At 44.9% G+C, this 17,214-nt stretch overlaps 1 protein-coding gene across 2 annotated transcripts in view; it reads right to left on the reverse strand.

The window, feature by feature from the left end:
* The window catches only part of MORC2 (MORC family CW-type zinc finger 2), a 44,465-nt gene that overhangs the window by 2,285 nt on the left and 24,966 nt on the right, over positions 1-17,214 (reverse strand). For both annotated transcript variants that reach the window (XM_012813735.2, XM_003803332.3), the window contains exons 7-24: positions 13,981-14,140; positions 13,750-13,861; positions 13,119-13,244; positions 12,449-12,528; positions 11,241-11,323; positions 10,897-10,982; positions 9,038-9,178; positions 8,789-8,943; positions 8,557-8,685; positions 7,923-8,028; positions 7,495-7,627; positions 6,120-6,194; positions 5,653-6,033; positions 4,970-5,101; positions 4,108-4,162; positions 3,539-3,680; positions 3,199-3,423; positions 3,005-3,098 (exon numbers count right to left, since the gene is read on the reverse strand). In XM_012813735.2, coding sequence (XP_012669189.1) covers positions 3,005-3,098; positions 3,199-3,423; positions 3,539-3,680; positions 4,108-4,162; positions 4,970-5,101; positions 5,653-6,033; positions 6,120-6,194; positions 7,495-7,627; positions 7,923-8,028; positions 8,557-8,685; positions 8,789-8,943; positions 9,038-9,178; positions 10,897-10,982; positions 11,241-11,323; positions 12,449-12,528; positions 13,119-13,244; positions 13,750-13,861; positions 13,981-14,140 — 2,415 coding nt within the window. The remainder of the gene's footprint in view (positions 1-3,004; positions 3,099-3,198; positions 3,424-3,538; positions 3,681-4,107; positions 4,163-4,969; positions 5,102-5,652; positions 6,034-6,119; positions 6,195-7,494; positions 7,628-7,922; positions 8,029-8,556; positions 8,686-8,788; positions 8,944-9,037; positions 9,179-10,896; positions 10,983-11,240; positions 11,324-12,448; positions 12,529-13,118; positions 13,245-13,749; positions 13,862-13,980; positions 14,141-17,214) is intronic.

Genomic DNA, 17,214 nt, shown 5'->3' on the forward strand with positions numbered 1-17,214 from the left:
GTTGTTTGACAGGCCCGGGCTGGATTTGAACCTGCCACCTTAGGTGTATGTGGCTGGCACCTTAGCCACTTGAGCCACAGGTGCCGAGCCAGAGGGGTGATTTTTAATATTCTAGGTAGCAAAACAGGATGAGAGCCTCACTTTTGCTCAGGCTGGTATCAAACTCCTGAACTCAAGCAGTCCTCCCACCTTGGGCCTTCCTAATGCTATGATTACAGGTCTGAGCCACCACACCTGGCCTCCAATTTTTTAAATGTAACAGAATACTCATTTCAAATGCAATGTGAGTCACAGTGTAAAAAACTATCTCTTTAGGTTAAATTTATTTTGAGTTCAAATTTATAGTAAGATTTACAAATCACCAATGAGAACAATGAGGCCACTATGATGAACACAAACCCACAAGCACCACTGGCTGCCCACTGCAGGCTGTCACCTTACAATCTAGAACATTATCCTAGTAAACCAAGACAGCAAGAGAAACTTCTAGCTCCGCATAAAAAATAGCTTTGCCTTAGCAACATAAAATAAAATGTTTGAGCAAGCTCCAAAGTATTAAAATTCATTAAACAACACCTTCTGAAGGTAACCATGGTTTCTGATTTTTTTTTTTAATTTTTACTTTGAGGTAATTATAGATTTACATGTAGTTAACATTAGTTTTTTAAAATATGTCAATCTAGTATTTACAGGGCCCCTGAGGTTCTCTAGAAGCTGTGATCCGCTTTGATGGGATAAAGAATGATCATTTACAGACTGACAAGAACACAATGAACACTAAGACTTTGTCATGTCCCTGATGCTAAAAAAAAAAATAGTGATTTTAGACATTATGATTAAGAGAATAAACTTGATATACTGGTATTATGCCTTCTGTAAAAAAAAGGAGTTAATATACTATTTTTAGATTCAGACACTCATGCTGTTTTAGGCCAAGCAATCTAGGCCACTCAGAGATCCTGCTGTACCCAGGCTTTGCTCTGAGTTTGGCAACAACTTTAAGCCAAAAGCAGCAAATCTGGCTGGCAAGAAGATGTCAGGCAGACCTAGCCGTCCTATTAGCTGTTTGTTCTTCCTGGGATTCACAAAGAATGCCAACAGCCTAAACAAGGGCAAAAGTTGAATTGGAATTGTGGAGCTTTCTGTGAAAAAAGCCATGGTGACGTCTAGCATCCACCTTCCACCATCCCCTATTATCTCATAGGAGAGTACTGTGAGAAGAGTAAGATCCTCATCCTAAGAAGAAACCAGGTTCAAATCTAAGCTCTGTCACTGACCAACAGATTCTCTACCTCTCTGAACCTTTGTTTCTTCAGTTCCTAGCCTCATTTCACTTTTTAAAAAGTAGAGATGAGAATAAAACCCCATGTTTTTTTCTCTGGCAAACTTTATCAAGTACATGGCGGCCACTTGAGGACCTAACATCTTGAACAAACTAATCCTGCAATTTCTGCTTTTGTCCTCTTCTCTAGAAACTCTTCCCTAGAAAATTTAGCTCTTCCTATCATATAAAAAAACATCCCACTTGATGTGGACGATTCCCAGATCCCCATCTCCAGCCTAGGCTTCCTCCTTCCCAATGCTAGTCCCCAGTCTTCACTTGCCCACAGCACATTACCAGAAACAAAGTGCTGCTACTTGCAGAGCCACACAAAGCTCCAGCTCTCCTCATCACCCTCCTTGCACTCACCCTGTTTTCTCTCCCAGTTAATAATAGCTTTGCCATCAACCACCAATTCCCATAGGAAAACATGTGGTCTCTGCCTCCTCTCCATCACTTGCCCACAGTCAATGACTAGTCCATCTGTCAATAACCTGGCATAACCGTTTTACTCTCCAAGTCACTCCCACCACTCTGGTCCTGTATCCTCACCCTTGACCTCCTTATAATAGGATCAGCCTCCTTGCTTCTACATCTCCTATACACCCATCCTACCCAAACATGCTGCTACTAAAATTACCTTCTTATGGCTCTGAGCCAAAGCCACCTGCCTGCCTATTTTTGGAAATAAAGCTTTACTGCAACACAGTCAAGTCCATGCCGTTATGTATCATCTGTAGCTACTTTCATGCTATAATGGCAGAGCTGGTGGTTGCCAGAGACTGTACAGCCCACAAACGTGAAATCATTTCCCAACTGGTCCTTTACAGAAAAAGTGACTGACAGTATCTTCTGCTCAAAACTTTCCCAGGCCCTCCTTTCCTATAAGGTTTAAACCAGTATAAATGTCAGGCCAGGCATTTAAGACGCATCAGATCCCTAAATATTCACCACATGGCCTGCAGTCCCAACCCCTGCCCTGTCACCCCCAGACCCTTTACTCACTAAAGTTCCTGCCTCAAGTTGACCAAACACAGATTTTCTTCAGAATGACTTGCTCTCTCCACTTCCCCCAAGCTGCCAAGGCCCTCCTGTCCCCTTCCATAGCACTTACTGCTCCTGGCCTCCTGGCCAACTAGCTACCTGGTCTACTGGTTACTCAGGTTCAACTGAATCTTAAGTCACTTGGAGACAGAACTCTCTCCTGTTGCTTACCATGAGAAGTGCCACATTAACATTTGCTGGGTTAAACAAGTCCCAGTGCATATCTCCACACATCAAGAGCTTCTCTATACTTCCCTCCCAAGGTCAAATTTTAGGCACTTTGAGTTTAAGCGCTTGACCACTGCCTGGGAAAAATCTTTACTCCCTTCTGCTGAGAGAGAGGAAAAGGGATGTACTTGTCATAAAATGTTGAACCAGGATTCCTGAGGAAGGCCTCATCTCCTAGCACCTATGGTAGGGGTGGGTTGGCTTTCTATATACCAACTAAGAGTCATATCCAGATAAGCCACTTTTTCTCTACAACATAAAGTCTCTTCTTCTTTTCAGCAGAAAAAAAGAAAGGCTGGCTGAGGTGGGGTATGAGGCTTAAAGCTGGCAATCACAATAAGCACAACAAAATCACAAGCATGGGGGTGCAGGAGATGAACAGTATGAAATCAAAAGTCAGGCAAGACTCACCAGAGGAAAAGATATCAGCTCATCTGAATTCATAACACTCAGTTCCTTCTTTGAAATGGGGAAACTTGGAGGCAGGAAGTACCGTAAACAATTCCTAAGCAAGAAAGAAAATAGGGACAGGAACTCAGGAAAATATAGGGTAGGTTGGGAAGCTGCCCCTGGCCCTGAAGCAGGAAGACAGAAAATACACATACCGGAGGATCTGGACAAGCAGGTCAATGGTCTCATGGCTGGTGTTTGGGGCAGTGGTGTCAGGCTCAATGCCAATGCACTCAGAAGTGCAGGGCTCCACCATGGCTACCGCCTGCTGGGCCATCCTGGTCTCCTCCTCCTCCCCACCTTCCTGTTGTGTATCAGGGCTCTGATACTCTGGAGAAGGAGGCTTCATCAGTCGCACATCCTCACTGCCTTTCTCCACCCTACAGAAGACACACAGATTGTGTCACATCTACATGTATGGCAGGCTCTCAGGACAGGTAGGGGGACTGAGAAATCCTCCTGGGAACTATTGCTCCTCCTCAATGGGGACATTACCAGCGGTCTCTTGGTGTCGTGTCGGTGGGCACGTAGTCAAATTTCACCTTCCATCGCACAACATTCTTGCCCACTTCCACAGCTGTAACCCGGCCTGTGTACCACTCCCTGTTTACACGCACCTCCACGTGCAGCCCTTTATCTGAGAATTTGGACAGAGGTGTGAGTGAGAAAACCAGAGTCCTTTACTCAGCCAGGGCTGCCTTGAAAAAGGTAGTCCCCAGGGTTTAAAGGATAAGAACCCTCTAGGTGCTTGCCCCCACTGTATCAGGGACATGGGGCACAGCCACCTTGCTCTCCTTCCCCATTTGTTGCTAAGGGTGCTAAAAAAGCAAAAGTGCCTACCAGCGTGAACACCAAAGAATTAGTGTTTCAAATAACCACAAGGGGGAGCTAGCTTCAGATTTCTGTTTGGGATTAGGTTTAGCAGACTCTTCAAACCTTGGAGATTAAACTACTGCTGGTGACAGGCTCCACGTCCCCTACAGGAGAGTTTCCGTAGTGTAGTGGTTTTCATGTTTGCCTCACTCTTCCACCAGAGGGCTGTTGGGTACCTCCCCCAGACTCACCCTTCTGAGCCATCTTGAGCTCAGCTGAATCCTCTTCCCCAGCACTGTCTGAGAGCTGTAAGGAGAAGAGTCCATCAAAAGTATCCCAGGGCACCATGAGAAGCAGATTTCTATGCCACTGGCCACCCAAGGTCATCAATTGTAATCTTCACATATTCCTATGCTGCAGTTTAAATCACCAAGCTGCACTAAGTGCCACACTAAAATCACCATCTCAGGGCAGCCACGGTGCCTTATGCCTATAATCCTACCACTCTGGGAAGCCCAGGTAGGAGGACTGCTTGAGCTCAGGAGTTCAAAACTAGCTGGAGCAAGAGTGAGACCCCATCTCTACTAAAAATAGACAAATTAGCCAGACATTGTGCCAGGCCCATGTAGTTCCAGCTACTTGGGAAGCTGAGGCAGAAGGATCGCTTGAGCCCTGGAATTTGAGGTTGCTGTGAGCAGTGAGCTATGATGTTGCCACTGCACTCTTAACTGGAGCAACAGAGTAAGATGACTCTGTCTCAAAAACTAAATTAATTTTTTAAAAAATCACTGTCCAAGGTACAGTAAACCTTTATACATGCAAACAAGATAGCAGGAAAAGGACAAACACAGGGAAGCAAAATGTTTCAAACCCATCCCCCCATGTGCATCAGTGTGACTTTAGGCCTGTGATTAGCTCCAGAAGCTAGTCTCAACTCAAGATCCTACCAGGCACCCTGTTTCTAGTCATCTATATGAATGAGAATCCTTGAGATTTCCTTGAGAATCTTTGATCTGGAAGGCTCGTGTCACAAACACAAATAAAATTGTTGTGGACTACTGGTGCAGGGCAAAGGCCTTGGGAGGCTCTAGGAATCTCACCTCAACCACCTACCTCATTCAGGTCCTTTTTTTCCTCCTTCACAGCAAATTTGCCCCGCTTGTACTTCTCCTTCCTCCTCTCAGTATCTTCCTCTGCTTCTTCCTCATCAGAGACCCCAAGACTTCGCTTTCGACCAGGGGCAGCCTACAGCAAGAAGAGAGTGGGAATGGGAGGGGCCCTGTTCAGCACTCAAGGAGCAGGAAGATTTCAGCAGCTCCATCTAAAGGAGCTATTTAGAGAGGGACTTGCACTATCCTCAGCCCTCACCAGACATAATTAGGTATGTACACAAGCAACCCCCTGACCCCCATACCATGAGGACCTTTGCTCAGAACTGTCATGGAGAAAGCCTCACCCCATGTTAGCCTGCCCTGAGATACACTAACCACTGCTACAGTCCATCTAGACTGTCTTGTTACCAGGTTACTGACCTATGCCCATACTGTGAAAAGCTAGTGGAGATGACTCAAGTCTGTGTAGACCAAAACTCAGGCAGCAGTGAAGAGCTCCCTGGATAAATTTGCTCTGTGCCCCTGACCAAGTCCCTTCAGCTATCTAGGCTTCCACTCCTCTGGGCAGCAGAAAAGCTTTATATCGGGTCATCGTCCCAAGCTCCCCAGTACAGTACTGACACTGCATGACTCCATTCCTATGCCACTGACAGGCTGGGAGCCTGAGAAGGAAAAGCATCTCACTGGGGGGAGTTTAGTGGGTGGTTCTGGCTTCTTGACCACTGGAGTCTTGATGACTTTAGAGGCAGAAACCTCTCGGCTGCTCTTGGAGTTGGGCAGTGGAGATGGTGACAGTGGCTGCATTGGAAGGGTAGGCCGGGGAGCAGTCTTGACTGGTGTGTTCACAGGTTTTCGGGGTGCCTCAGGTGGCTGGAGCAGTCTTGATGTACCAGCCTCCTCCCGAGCTGCCAAGGCAGGGGGCTTTGGGGTGCTGCTGATAACATGAGCCTTTCGAGGCTGGCTGGCTGGTCTGGGAGTTTGCATGGAAGGGGGTCTGCTCGGGGCATTCCTGATCACAGCTGGTAAAGGGGGCGACCGAGGACGCTGAGGTCTACGTGCAGGTTCCTAAAAAAGGTCCACAGAGAATGAGAACACTAATCTCAGCATGAGATATCTTGGAGAAAAGCCCCTCCCCTGCCCCTGAGCTTCACCTCAGTGGAAGGTCTGGTGGTCACTTCCAAGGGCAATTTCTTCAGGTCAGCTTGGGAGCGTATAGGTGTGGTTTTCTACAGGGCAAACATGATGATAAAGTTGTTTGCATATCTTGGTACATTCAAACAAACTTTTTGGATCCCCATTTAGATGTCTGGGACAGTGAGCAAATAAAATACAAAACCTGGGCCACAGTCCTACTCTTAGAAGTCTCCCATTCTCACTGGAGAGACAACAATGCATAAACACTATACCATCAGAAAATTACAGGCCACTGTGTTATTAATCTGGCAACTAAAAGGCTGAGAAAAAGTATCATTGGAAAAAAAAAAAAAGGCCTGATGGGTGAGAGGAACTTGGATAAGGCCATAAGGAGAGATGGGATTCATTAAACCAGACAGGGAGGCACACGTAAGACATTACAGGTCAGTGAGAGTACACCAGCACAGATACAGAAGCCAGAAAGGGAAATAGTTTTTTATTAAATATATAATAAAGGGTTGATAACACAAGCAAATCTAGAAAAAGGAGACAAATTGATTAAAGAAAAGAATAAAAACATAAGTGGATAACCAATTCTAAAAGAAACATAAAGTGTATATATGACAAGTTGTCCTGTCTTAAAAGTTACAAAAGAAATTAAAATTAAAAGATGCTTATCTTTGCCAATCAAATTTGTAAAAACAATGAAAAATAATTTTCTCATATACTGCTGGTAAAGAACAGAAAATAATGCATCTTTTGGAAGGTGGTTTGACAACAGTTGTAAAAAGTCACAGAATGTTGCAAACCCTTTTACTCTTTCATGTCTAGACAATTACGAAGAAAATAAATACATACTAAAAGAAAAGTGTGTATCTAAAATACACATATGACATGATCTCCACGTTTCTATTAAAAATATAGGTATATTAAGAGGATGCCATGAAGGCTATGTTAACCTGTTTGATGAAAGTATTTCAAATTGTATATAAAACCAGCACACTGTACCCCATGACTGCATTAATGTACACAGCTATGATTTAATAAAAAAAATATATATATAGGTATATTTGTGTGTATTACATATAGGTATTTATGACAAGTTGGAAAGATGTGTGGTTAATGAGGGTTACCTCTCAGGTATGATTTTTATTTTCAACAGTTTTTATATGTTCTATATGAACTGGACCACTTCCAAATATATAAAGAAAACTTTTTTTGAAAGAATAAGCAACTATAGTTGAAAACCAGAGTGCCTAGACCTAAAGGATGGGATTGGAGCAAACACTGGTGAGTGAGTGGAGGGTGAAACTGAGTCTGATAGAACAGGGAAACCACTGAAGTTTTGGCCCGCACACAGGCTGGCTTTGCCACTGCCCATGACCCATGTACCTGAAGGGCCTCCAGCTTTTCCTGCTGCTGGCGAATTTTCTCAGTCAGCTGTTTCTGCTTCTCTTCCTGTGTCTTTGAGTCTTTTTTGAATGTTCCCAGGGGAACCTTCTGCTTCTGTTCAGAAGCCTCACACCTGTACAGAGAAGCTGCTAGGGAGCCTGAGGCAAAACCTCCTCAGCCAACTCATCTGTCTGTCTCACATGCAACCACTCAGAGAGCCCAGTGCATGGAATTAATATGAAACACAGACATCTATTATAAGAACATCTCTTCTTATTTCCTGGCCCTTACTATGTACACAAAGACAAGAGAGGTTAAGGACATAAGAACTGACCTCAAGAAGCATAGTAAGTTATGGACCCCAAGAGTAAACAGTGAGGGACAGGAGATAGATGTACATGCAACCCCCTTGTTGGAAACATGCTCACCGGTCCTGCTCAGGATCAGGGTTCATGGAGCAAACCCAAGTGTCAGGGTAATCTTTTTCCACAGAACTCAGCTGGAAGGGGAGGGTTCTCCACTTTAGACACAGATCTACAAAAAACACAAAATTACCCCACACAATGTCAGCCACTTCCACCAATGATATCTATATGATCCAGGTTCTTCACAGCCAGGCCCACAGCTTTTGAATACAAAGATCTTCACTCTGGTGCCAATGGGACCTCTCCTTACAAAAACAGTTATACTTCTCATGGATGCTGATTCTAGCAAGGATGGAAACATAGTATCATGGACTCTACACTCCCAGCCCCTCTCCCTCTCTAGCAGAATCCTGGCTCAGTAATCTGCTCATACTAGAAACAACATGGTATCAAACCGATTGAACCTGGTGGCCCAAGCTGCAGCATGAGAGACCTAAGAGGTTAGATGACCTTCTGCCTCATTCAGGAGAGACAGACCACACTGGGAACTACACCAGAGCTATCACCAAAAAGACTCAGATTCCTAAAGGGACCACGAGTCCATGAATGTCAGGGGGCTCCAGTGTAGAGGTAAAGATAAGAAGGTCATAGAGTGACAGAAAGGAGTCAGGAGGAGGGTTCCAACTACCCAACTCACCACACTGGATGGTGGTCGGGATTTCCATAGCTCTCCGGCGTTTATAACGCAGCTCACTGGATGGGGGCTGGTTCCAATTGGCAGAGAGGTAGCCAAATTCATCCCAGAATTTGATGATACCCCGCTGGGCTGGAAGACAAGCATACAAACATCACATTAGAAGCCAGTCTCTTTCTCTTCCTAAATTCAGATGAAGGGAAAGAGCAGAGGCCCAGCAGCCCAGCCCCATTACCAATAGCAATATCCTTCCAGTACTGCGCCAGGTGCTCCCCCATAGCTCGCAGTAGGTGTCGGTACTCCTTGGCATCAGCAAAGTCCTGCTTGTTGTGTGTAGGCTCCAGAACCAGATAGGGCACATCAACAACCCCAACAACCCCACCACAGGCCCTGCAGGGAGAAAAAGAATACAGCTCTATCCTCCCACTGGCCAGCCTCCCGCTATCCATCTTGGACTAGAAAACTCTCCTTGGGCAGTACTCACATGCCCCCTTCCAGCTGTGGACCCACTTTCTCATACATCTTGATCAGGCGGCTACAGTTGTAGATGAACATGCCATCAAGGTCCCGGTGTTCAATGTTCACCCCAAAAATGAAATTCAGTTCCTTAGGTTCTTTAAGTGCTCTAAGACCAAAAACAAAAAATAAAAAACAAAAAAAATCAAGCAGATCTACTTATTAGCACACAAATACCAGGGGCTATAAGATATGTTAACCTTAAGCTCTTAAGCTTAAACTTGAGACCTGTTAAACAAAGATTTGCATCTTTATTCAATGTGTAACCTCTATTAGACTTGACAGGGATATTTGCTGTACCCTGACTCTATGCGTCCCTAACTAAAAACACATGACTTTAGCTTTTCAGGAACAAAACAGAGAGAGGGTGAGGTATAAATGAGTTACTGTGAAGCTGCTACAAACATAATTAAACAGTAGAATAAATGCAAGGTTAACTTCATACCATTCCCAAAACTCCACTAAGGGAACAGTAGATTAGTTATTTTTTTTTAAAAAAGCCAAAATTCACAAGAACAATAAAGATATGAGATAAGACATCATCATGTGAGTAATGTCAACAAAATCTTGAAAGCTGAAAAGCAGATGGATGAGCAGGAGACTGACTTAGGAAAAACCCAAAACACATGCCTGCAGCAAGGGCAACAGCCATGACAGTAATTCAAGCCCCAGTCTTGAGAGGCTCCAGACATGTAGGTAGGACAGGATAATTTAGTAACCTAAGACAAATGCTCATTCTGTACTTTAAAAAAAAAAAAAGTATGCAAAACTCAATCTACAGCATTATTCCACACCCATAACCAGTGAGGGGAAAATGAATATAACAACATATATAGTTTTCCATGTATATGGAATAAAAAATTAAGTTATCAAGTAATAGAAGTATAATGGAATTTTATATTTTTATTTCTTAAATGTTTTATATTTTCCAAATTCTATATGATCATTTTATGTATCCTTTAAATGAAAAGAAAAGGATGGCTTGGCGCCCGTAGCACAGCAGTTACGGCGCCAGCCAAACACACAGAGGGTGGTGGGTTCAAACCCAGCCCAGGACAGCTGAACAATTATAACAACAACAAAAAAAAATAGCTGGGCGTTGTGGCAGGCACCTGTAGGCCAGCTGCTTGGGAGGCTGAGGTAAAAGAATTGCTTAAGCCCAAAAGTTTGAGGTTGCTGTGAACTGTGATGCCATAGCACTCTACCCAGGGCAACTAAGTGAGACTCTGTCTCAGAAAAAAAAAAAGAAAAAGAAAAAAGAAAGGAATGAAAAGAAATAAAAAGGGGGAAAAAAAATGAGACAGTGCCAGTGAGAATGATCTGGTGTTCAAGTGCACACTCTGCTCTGCCTTTTCCTAACTTAGCAAAGAGCTGAGAATTTAGGGTTAAGACTTCTTTTCTGCAAAAGGCATTTAACAAGCATTTGGGGTCACATTAATGGCTTTTTTAAAGCAGTTTTGGTGACAGGATAGCAAACTACTAAGAATCAATACAGAAGTCACAAAATTTTTTTTTTTTTTTTTGAGACCGAGCCTCAAGCTGTCCCCCTGGGTAGAGTGCCATGGCATTACAGCTCATAGCAACCTCCAACTCCTGGGCTCAAGCGAGTCTCCTGCCTCAGCCTCCCAAGTAGCTGGGACCACAGGCGCTCGCCACAACGCCCAGCCATTTTTTAGTTGCAGCCATCATTGTTGTTTGGCGGGCCCGGGCTGGGGATTCGAACCCACCACCTTAGGTGTATGTGGCTGGCGCCTTAGCCGCTTGAGCCACAGGCGCCGAGCCAAGTCACACAATTTTAAAAGGCCAAAGGACATGCTGGATGCTCACCGCTGCTTGGCCTCCTTGATCCTCTTCTTGACATCAGCTTCTCTGCGCAGGGTGATAGCTGTGTTCTGCACCTGTCGCAACATCACCTGGACACATACGTCAACATGCGGTGAGAGGAGGATGAGTTCTAGTCCACAGCCGATAATATTACATTACACATAACACTTCTCACTTTAACTCAAATGGATGCAAAACCACACCTGGCAATTTACTTCTATAACAACCGACCTTCACTGGTGATAAAAAGAAAAGTTTTGTTTCACTTATCCAAGTTTTCATGGCATGGACTCCTAATGCCAGAAATGTTAGAGCATAGCTACCTTATGCCCTGTCCAGGGCCTTACCCTAGAGTCCCGAGTGAGGTCTCCACCTAGGCGCAGTTCTAATGTCCGAGCTTTGCTCTCTGCCTCCCGTGCCTTCTCTTCAGCTGAAACCCAGAAGAAACCATGATGAGGAATGCAAAGGTTCAAAACTCTCTGTCACCCCTCCTGGATCCACAGTGTCGTTCCTGCTGGACAAGGAAGTGTGTGCCAGGGGCTCGGTGCCTGTAGCTCAGAGGCTAGAGCGCCAGCCACATACACCAGAGCTGGCGGGTTCGAATCCAGCCCAGGCCTGCCAAACAACAACGACAACTACAACCAAAAAATAGCCAGGCTTTGTGGCGGGTACCTCTAGTCCCAGCTACTTGGAAGGCTGAGGCAAGAGAATCACTTAAGTACAAAAGTTTGAGCTGTGATACCACAGCACTCTACCCAGGGCAACAACTTGAGACTCTGTCTTAAAAAAAAAAAAAAAAGAAGAAGAAGAAGTATGTGCCAGGGGTGAGAAACCTGTCGCCTCGAGGCCATGTGGCTCTCCAGATCCCCAAGGGGCTGTCAAAAAATAGGTAGGCTAGGGGAGCTATGGCTAACAAGCAACACAGGACAGCCTCTGAACCTGGACTGCAGAGTTCATTCAAGAAGGAAAATGTGGCATCCAAACCTACCACAGAGGCACCAAGGAAAACCTGACTTATTTTTCAAACTCTTGAAACAAATCACAACAGCTCAAAAAATGCCCACTACAACAAGGGCTTTACCTAACAAATGAAAATATTGTAACCTCATTGTTTGTACCCTCATATTAATCTGAAAAAAAAAAAGGAAATGATAACTGCTTAATGAGTAGAATGCTTGTTAGTTTTTTTAATGCTATAAACATACATGCTATAAATACTGTCATGGGAAAAATTACCCAAGGCAATCAGATTTAAATCCTCAGTATTTAGGCCAGAGGACATTGTGGGATTCTTCACTCTGGGTAAGCTACAGAGTTAACACTTTCAGATAAGACCCTATAAATGGCTGAAAAGAAAGAGTTTAGAGAGAAAAAGTACTGAGGGGGGTAGTATGTGAAGGAAGGGGTTGAAAAGAAACCAGACCATGGTTCGGGAGAACAGCCTTATCTCCAGATGGTGAACAAAGGCTTTTCCTGGATCACTGCTTTGGCCACGAGCAGTGTTCCCCAAATGACCTCCGCCCTGGCCCTCCACCTGCACAGGGAGTGGCATTACCAATCCTTGCTACGTGCTCTGCTTTCTTCACCTCCTGCTCTGCACGCGTCTTGAAACGGCTTGACGTGTACTTGTACATCCTAAATAGTGGAAAAATCAACCTGAGGGCCCAGGCAGCACCGGGGCAGGCAGCCAACCTAAGCTCAAGAAGAGAATCCTGCCTTCCTGCCTCCTCCCAAGCTGGGCCGGCCCTTTCTGATAAGACTAATCCAAGCTCACCTTAGCAAAAAGATCCAGTCCCTATTTCACTTGCTCTGGCCTCCTACTATCTTTGATAGGCAATCTCACTCACCAGGGGTGTCACTAATTCCATAGGAGGAACAAACTGCTGTAGTAAGCTGGGGCCTTTGCTTTCCTGTGTGGTATCTAAAGGCCTCTCGACCCTCGGCCTCTGAAGCTGAGACTCAGGTCACTATGCCACTCCCAAGACACCCTCCTTGTCACAGAGGCACTCACATTCAATGAGCTTAGTTCACCAGCCTGCCAGCCACCTCTGTCCCTACCTCAGGATTCAGGAGTGATTATGTGATCGGTCCTAGGCAGTATTTAAAGGCCCAAACATAGCACTATCAGAAGCCTCTCGTACAGCATTCCTCCAACAATGCCCCAGAGAAACATGGCCACATTCTCAGCCCATGGGCAACATCAGGCCAGGTGTGCAAGCCCCTACCTGGGTTTGTACAGGCAGCAGGAGAGCCTCTTGGTCTGCACCTTATGCCCATGGATGAAGATCCTCATCCGAGGATCAATATAGAGCACAGCAGCATAGGCACGGAATGAGCGCCGCTCTGGCTTCCTGGAGGCAGCAGAATAGAGAAGTGCTATCACCTGCTCCACAAAAAGCCTGACCAAGGACACACCATTCTCTCTATAGGCCTTCCACCCTCCCATCTCATGTCTCTGCTTCTCTTGCCACCCTGAGGGGATGTGTACCACAGGTGGGTACCATATCTGACTTTTCTAATGTCCCTGTGCTAGGAACAGGGTCCCTGCCCAACACCTGACCTGGCCCTACCACATGGAATCCTGGGCAATTCTTCTCCTCACTCTAGGCCTCAGTTTCTTCTGTCAAATTAAGGGGTTAGAGCAGAATAAGATTAATCTTTTAGCTGAGGATCTACCACCCTTCTAGTCATCCCTGTGCCTTGTAACAAGACGACATGGAGCTCTTAGCTCCATCAACTCCAACACTGCCACCTAGAGAAATCCAAGTAATGACTTCTCCCCTCTTTCCTTGAAGTCACCTCTTGAGAGAATGAACACCAGTTCTAGGGCCTCCCTCCCTTCCTAGTCACACTTACGTGCCCTCTGGAGAGGTCTCTGCCATCTGGATATCTCTTGGATTTGAGATTATGTCTAGTTCTGGCTCTCCATTATCCATGAGTTTGAGATTAAAGATGATCACCAGTGTTCCTAGGGAACAGACATCCTCCTTTCATCCTGCCAGGAAACCCCTCCCCATCCCCACACCACTCATGGCTCCACAGAATGCCTCCAGGGTTCTAGGGAATGCAGGCTCAAAGCCTACTTACCACTGTCCCCAGGAATCTTCATGAACTGGGTCATTACTTCCTCCTCATTGCGAAAGGGAGAGTACTTATAGATAAGTTCTGTCTCGATGGCAAACTTCTCCACATTGTCTGTGACAGGTTCCCGGGTCTGAGCATTCCAGGTAGGCAATGGGACTATCACCTTCAGAGTAAGCACAAGCAGACACTTTAGGGAGGCCCCAGAACAGCCTTTCCCAGAAATGTGCCTCCATTTTGTCCCTCCCCATAGTGGCTCCACACTGGCCCGAGGTGAGGCCCAAGCTCTACAGCCTAGCATCAGAGGCTCTGTGGCTTCTGTTCTTTCCAAGACCCAGCTATCTATCACTATTTCCTTCAGGACATGCTGGTTTATGCCATTGAGGTCTCTATGTAAGAAGTTCCCTGTATGGAATATAGTCAGTCATTTCCTTAATTTGGCAAAAATTCTCTTACGACTTGGGAAAATATATTTGTAATTATCTAGTGAATCTGAAGATATACATAACATAACCTACAACTCAGCAATTCTGCTCCTACATATATATATCTTAGGATAAATTTTTGTATATATGTACTAGTAAATATGCATGAAAATAACCCAAATATCCACTCTAGAGTGGCTAAATGAAACTGCACAATGGAATGTGTTATACAGTGATGAAAATAAGCAAACTAACAGCTACTAGCATCAACATGGAAGACTCTCATAAACACGATGTTACATAAAACAAGACAGAAAAAATTCTATAGTATGAGTTCATTTCTATAAAATCCATAAATAGGCAAAACTAAACTATTAAGGATGCATACACACGTGACTGACTACAGAGAAAAAAAAAGAAATGATCTTCACAAAAGTTACCTGAAGGTGGTTCCTTCAGGGCTGCAATGAGGAATACAGCTGATTATGGCACAAAGAACTTCTAACATCAGTCCTTGATGGTGGTGACATGGATGTTGCCTTTATACTTATCCTCTCAAATGTACATATATTTTAATACACTCTTCCATACATACACACAGAATTTAATTTTAAATAGTGTCTAAATAATGTTTTTAAAAATCCTACTGTTCTTCAAAATCCAACCTCAAATGCCCCCAAAGGCTTCACTGTATTCCTCCCACTGTCCCTGAGGCAGCCACCCTTACAGGGCCTTGCACAGCTGACTGAAGGGATTCCCCCTGAAAAACAAACCAATCCAGGTATCTCAGGGGTTCAAAACAAATGGTATACCTGAAGAAAAAGGGACTCTGTATCTTAAGTACTCTACTGAGCAACTGTTAAGAGTTCTGAGACATTTTGCTCAGAACTGGTTTCTAAGAAGCTTTGTGCGAAAGTATTCAACCCTCAGGCTGATTTGGACACATTCCTCCTCAGTTGAAAATGATTTTATTTTGAAATCTTGGCTGAGTCCACAACAGAGTGCAATCTGAAATAGTGACCTTCTAGCACCAAGTAAGGAAAAAAATCTCAACCTAGTTCTCCACCAGGGGAATCAAGTTGCCCTTGTGTTGTGACCCTGTACCTCTCTCTACACCTCCATTCTTAACTGCAGACCCAGGTGACAATAGCATCACTGTGTACTATGGGTCTTCACTCCCATAGGCACTCATCCCTCCTACTGGAAACTTCTCCTTTATCTACAGTAACACCACTCATCTGGTTCTCCTGCTTTCAGGCCACCTCTCTGTCTCCTTTGCTACCTTCTCCTCTTCCTTCCCTTTAGATGTTGACATGTCCTAGGTTCTAGATTCTCTTCTCACTCTATTCTCTCCTTTAAGTGACCTCAGTTGTTGCCAAGAATCCTAGAGCCCAGACCTTTCCCCAAACTCCAGACCCAGACTTCATTTTGCTCATCCAGAAGAAACTTAACACTTAGTAAAACTACTGGCTTGCCAAGTAAAGAAAGAAGGTAAAGATAGCCTGCCACTCTCAGCATGAATTTGTTTGCTATGATTTAGGCTCAGATCTAAAAAGGGCCCTCCACACTGCCCCTCTTCCATTCTTCCCCAGTCCAGGCAGCAACACATACCGCCCCCCCAAGTCTATCTACAACAGAAGCCGCGAGTCATCCATATGACATTTTTCTTCCTCTTTTCCACCTCCACTGACCAAACACCAAACCTGAGGGGTATTAAATCCCAAAGAGATGACTCCATCTATCCCTTTCACATCCCTACTGCAAGTCTCATCAAGTTCTACATAGCCTGATCCTCTCAACTGAACCTCCCTTCCAATCCAATCACCACATAATGACCACGTAGGACTTTTTAAAAAGAAAATCTGATACTGACATACCCTTAAAAAGTCCCACACACTCCATGAGGCCCTGAGGTCAAGCTTAACCTGCCTCTCCCTGCTCTCCAGAGGCTAGCACTTATTTCAGGTGGCCCTACTGCCAACTCCCCTGCCATAGTCCATAAGGCTTCAACCAAGTGGCTTCTCCTGACTTAAACACGCTTCTCTCACCTTCATTCCTTCATCAGGAAACATTCTTGAAAACTCCATCCCAAGCTCCATTTTTAGTCTTACCTTCTCTCCGAAGCCTGCTTTTTACAGCTGCAGCACTTCCCTCACTTTGAGTACACTGAATCAACTGCATACCAAACTAAAAGGGCAAACCCACTTGGCTTGCTAAGTAAAGACGGAAGGAGAATGGCTCGGAACCCATAGCTCAGTAGTTAGGGTACCAGCCACATACACCAGGACTGGTGGGTTCGAACCTAGCCCGAACCTAGCCCGAACCTAGCCCAAACCCAGCTTGGGGCTACTAACCAACAATGACAACAACAACAAAAAAATAGCTGCTGGGCGCTATGGTGGATGCCTGCAGTCTCAGCTACTTGGGAGGCTGAGGCAAGAGAATCTTAAACCCAATCTTGAGGTTGCTGTGAGCTGTGACACCACAGAACTCTACAGATGGCAACAGTGAGAGTCTGTCACAAGAGAAAAAAAAAAAGATGGAAGGAGAAGACAGTCTGCCACTCCCAGCGTAAACTGGTTTGTTATGATTTAGGCTTAGTTTGAATTCATCTACTATGTAACAGCCATGAATTTCTTTAAAAAAAAAAATTCTTTGTACAGAACCTCTTTGCCACAGCCCTCTGTCAAGCCCGGGCCTCCATTTCTCACATACGAAAGGATATAAGAATCTGGTCTAGGCTCGGCGCCTGTGGCTCAAGTGGCTAAGGCGCCAGCCACATACACCTAAGGTGGCAGGTTCGAATCCCCAGCCC

Source organism: Otolemur garnettii, unplaced genomic scaffold, assembly GCF_000181295.1.
Source record: "Otolemur garnettii isolate 467f Iridium unplaced genomic scaffold, OtoGar3 scaffold00294, whole genome shotgun sequence".
Lineage (NCBI taxonomy): Eukaryota > Metazoa > Chordata > Mammalia > Primates > Galagidae > Otolemur > Otolemur garnettii.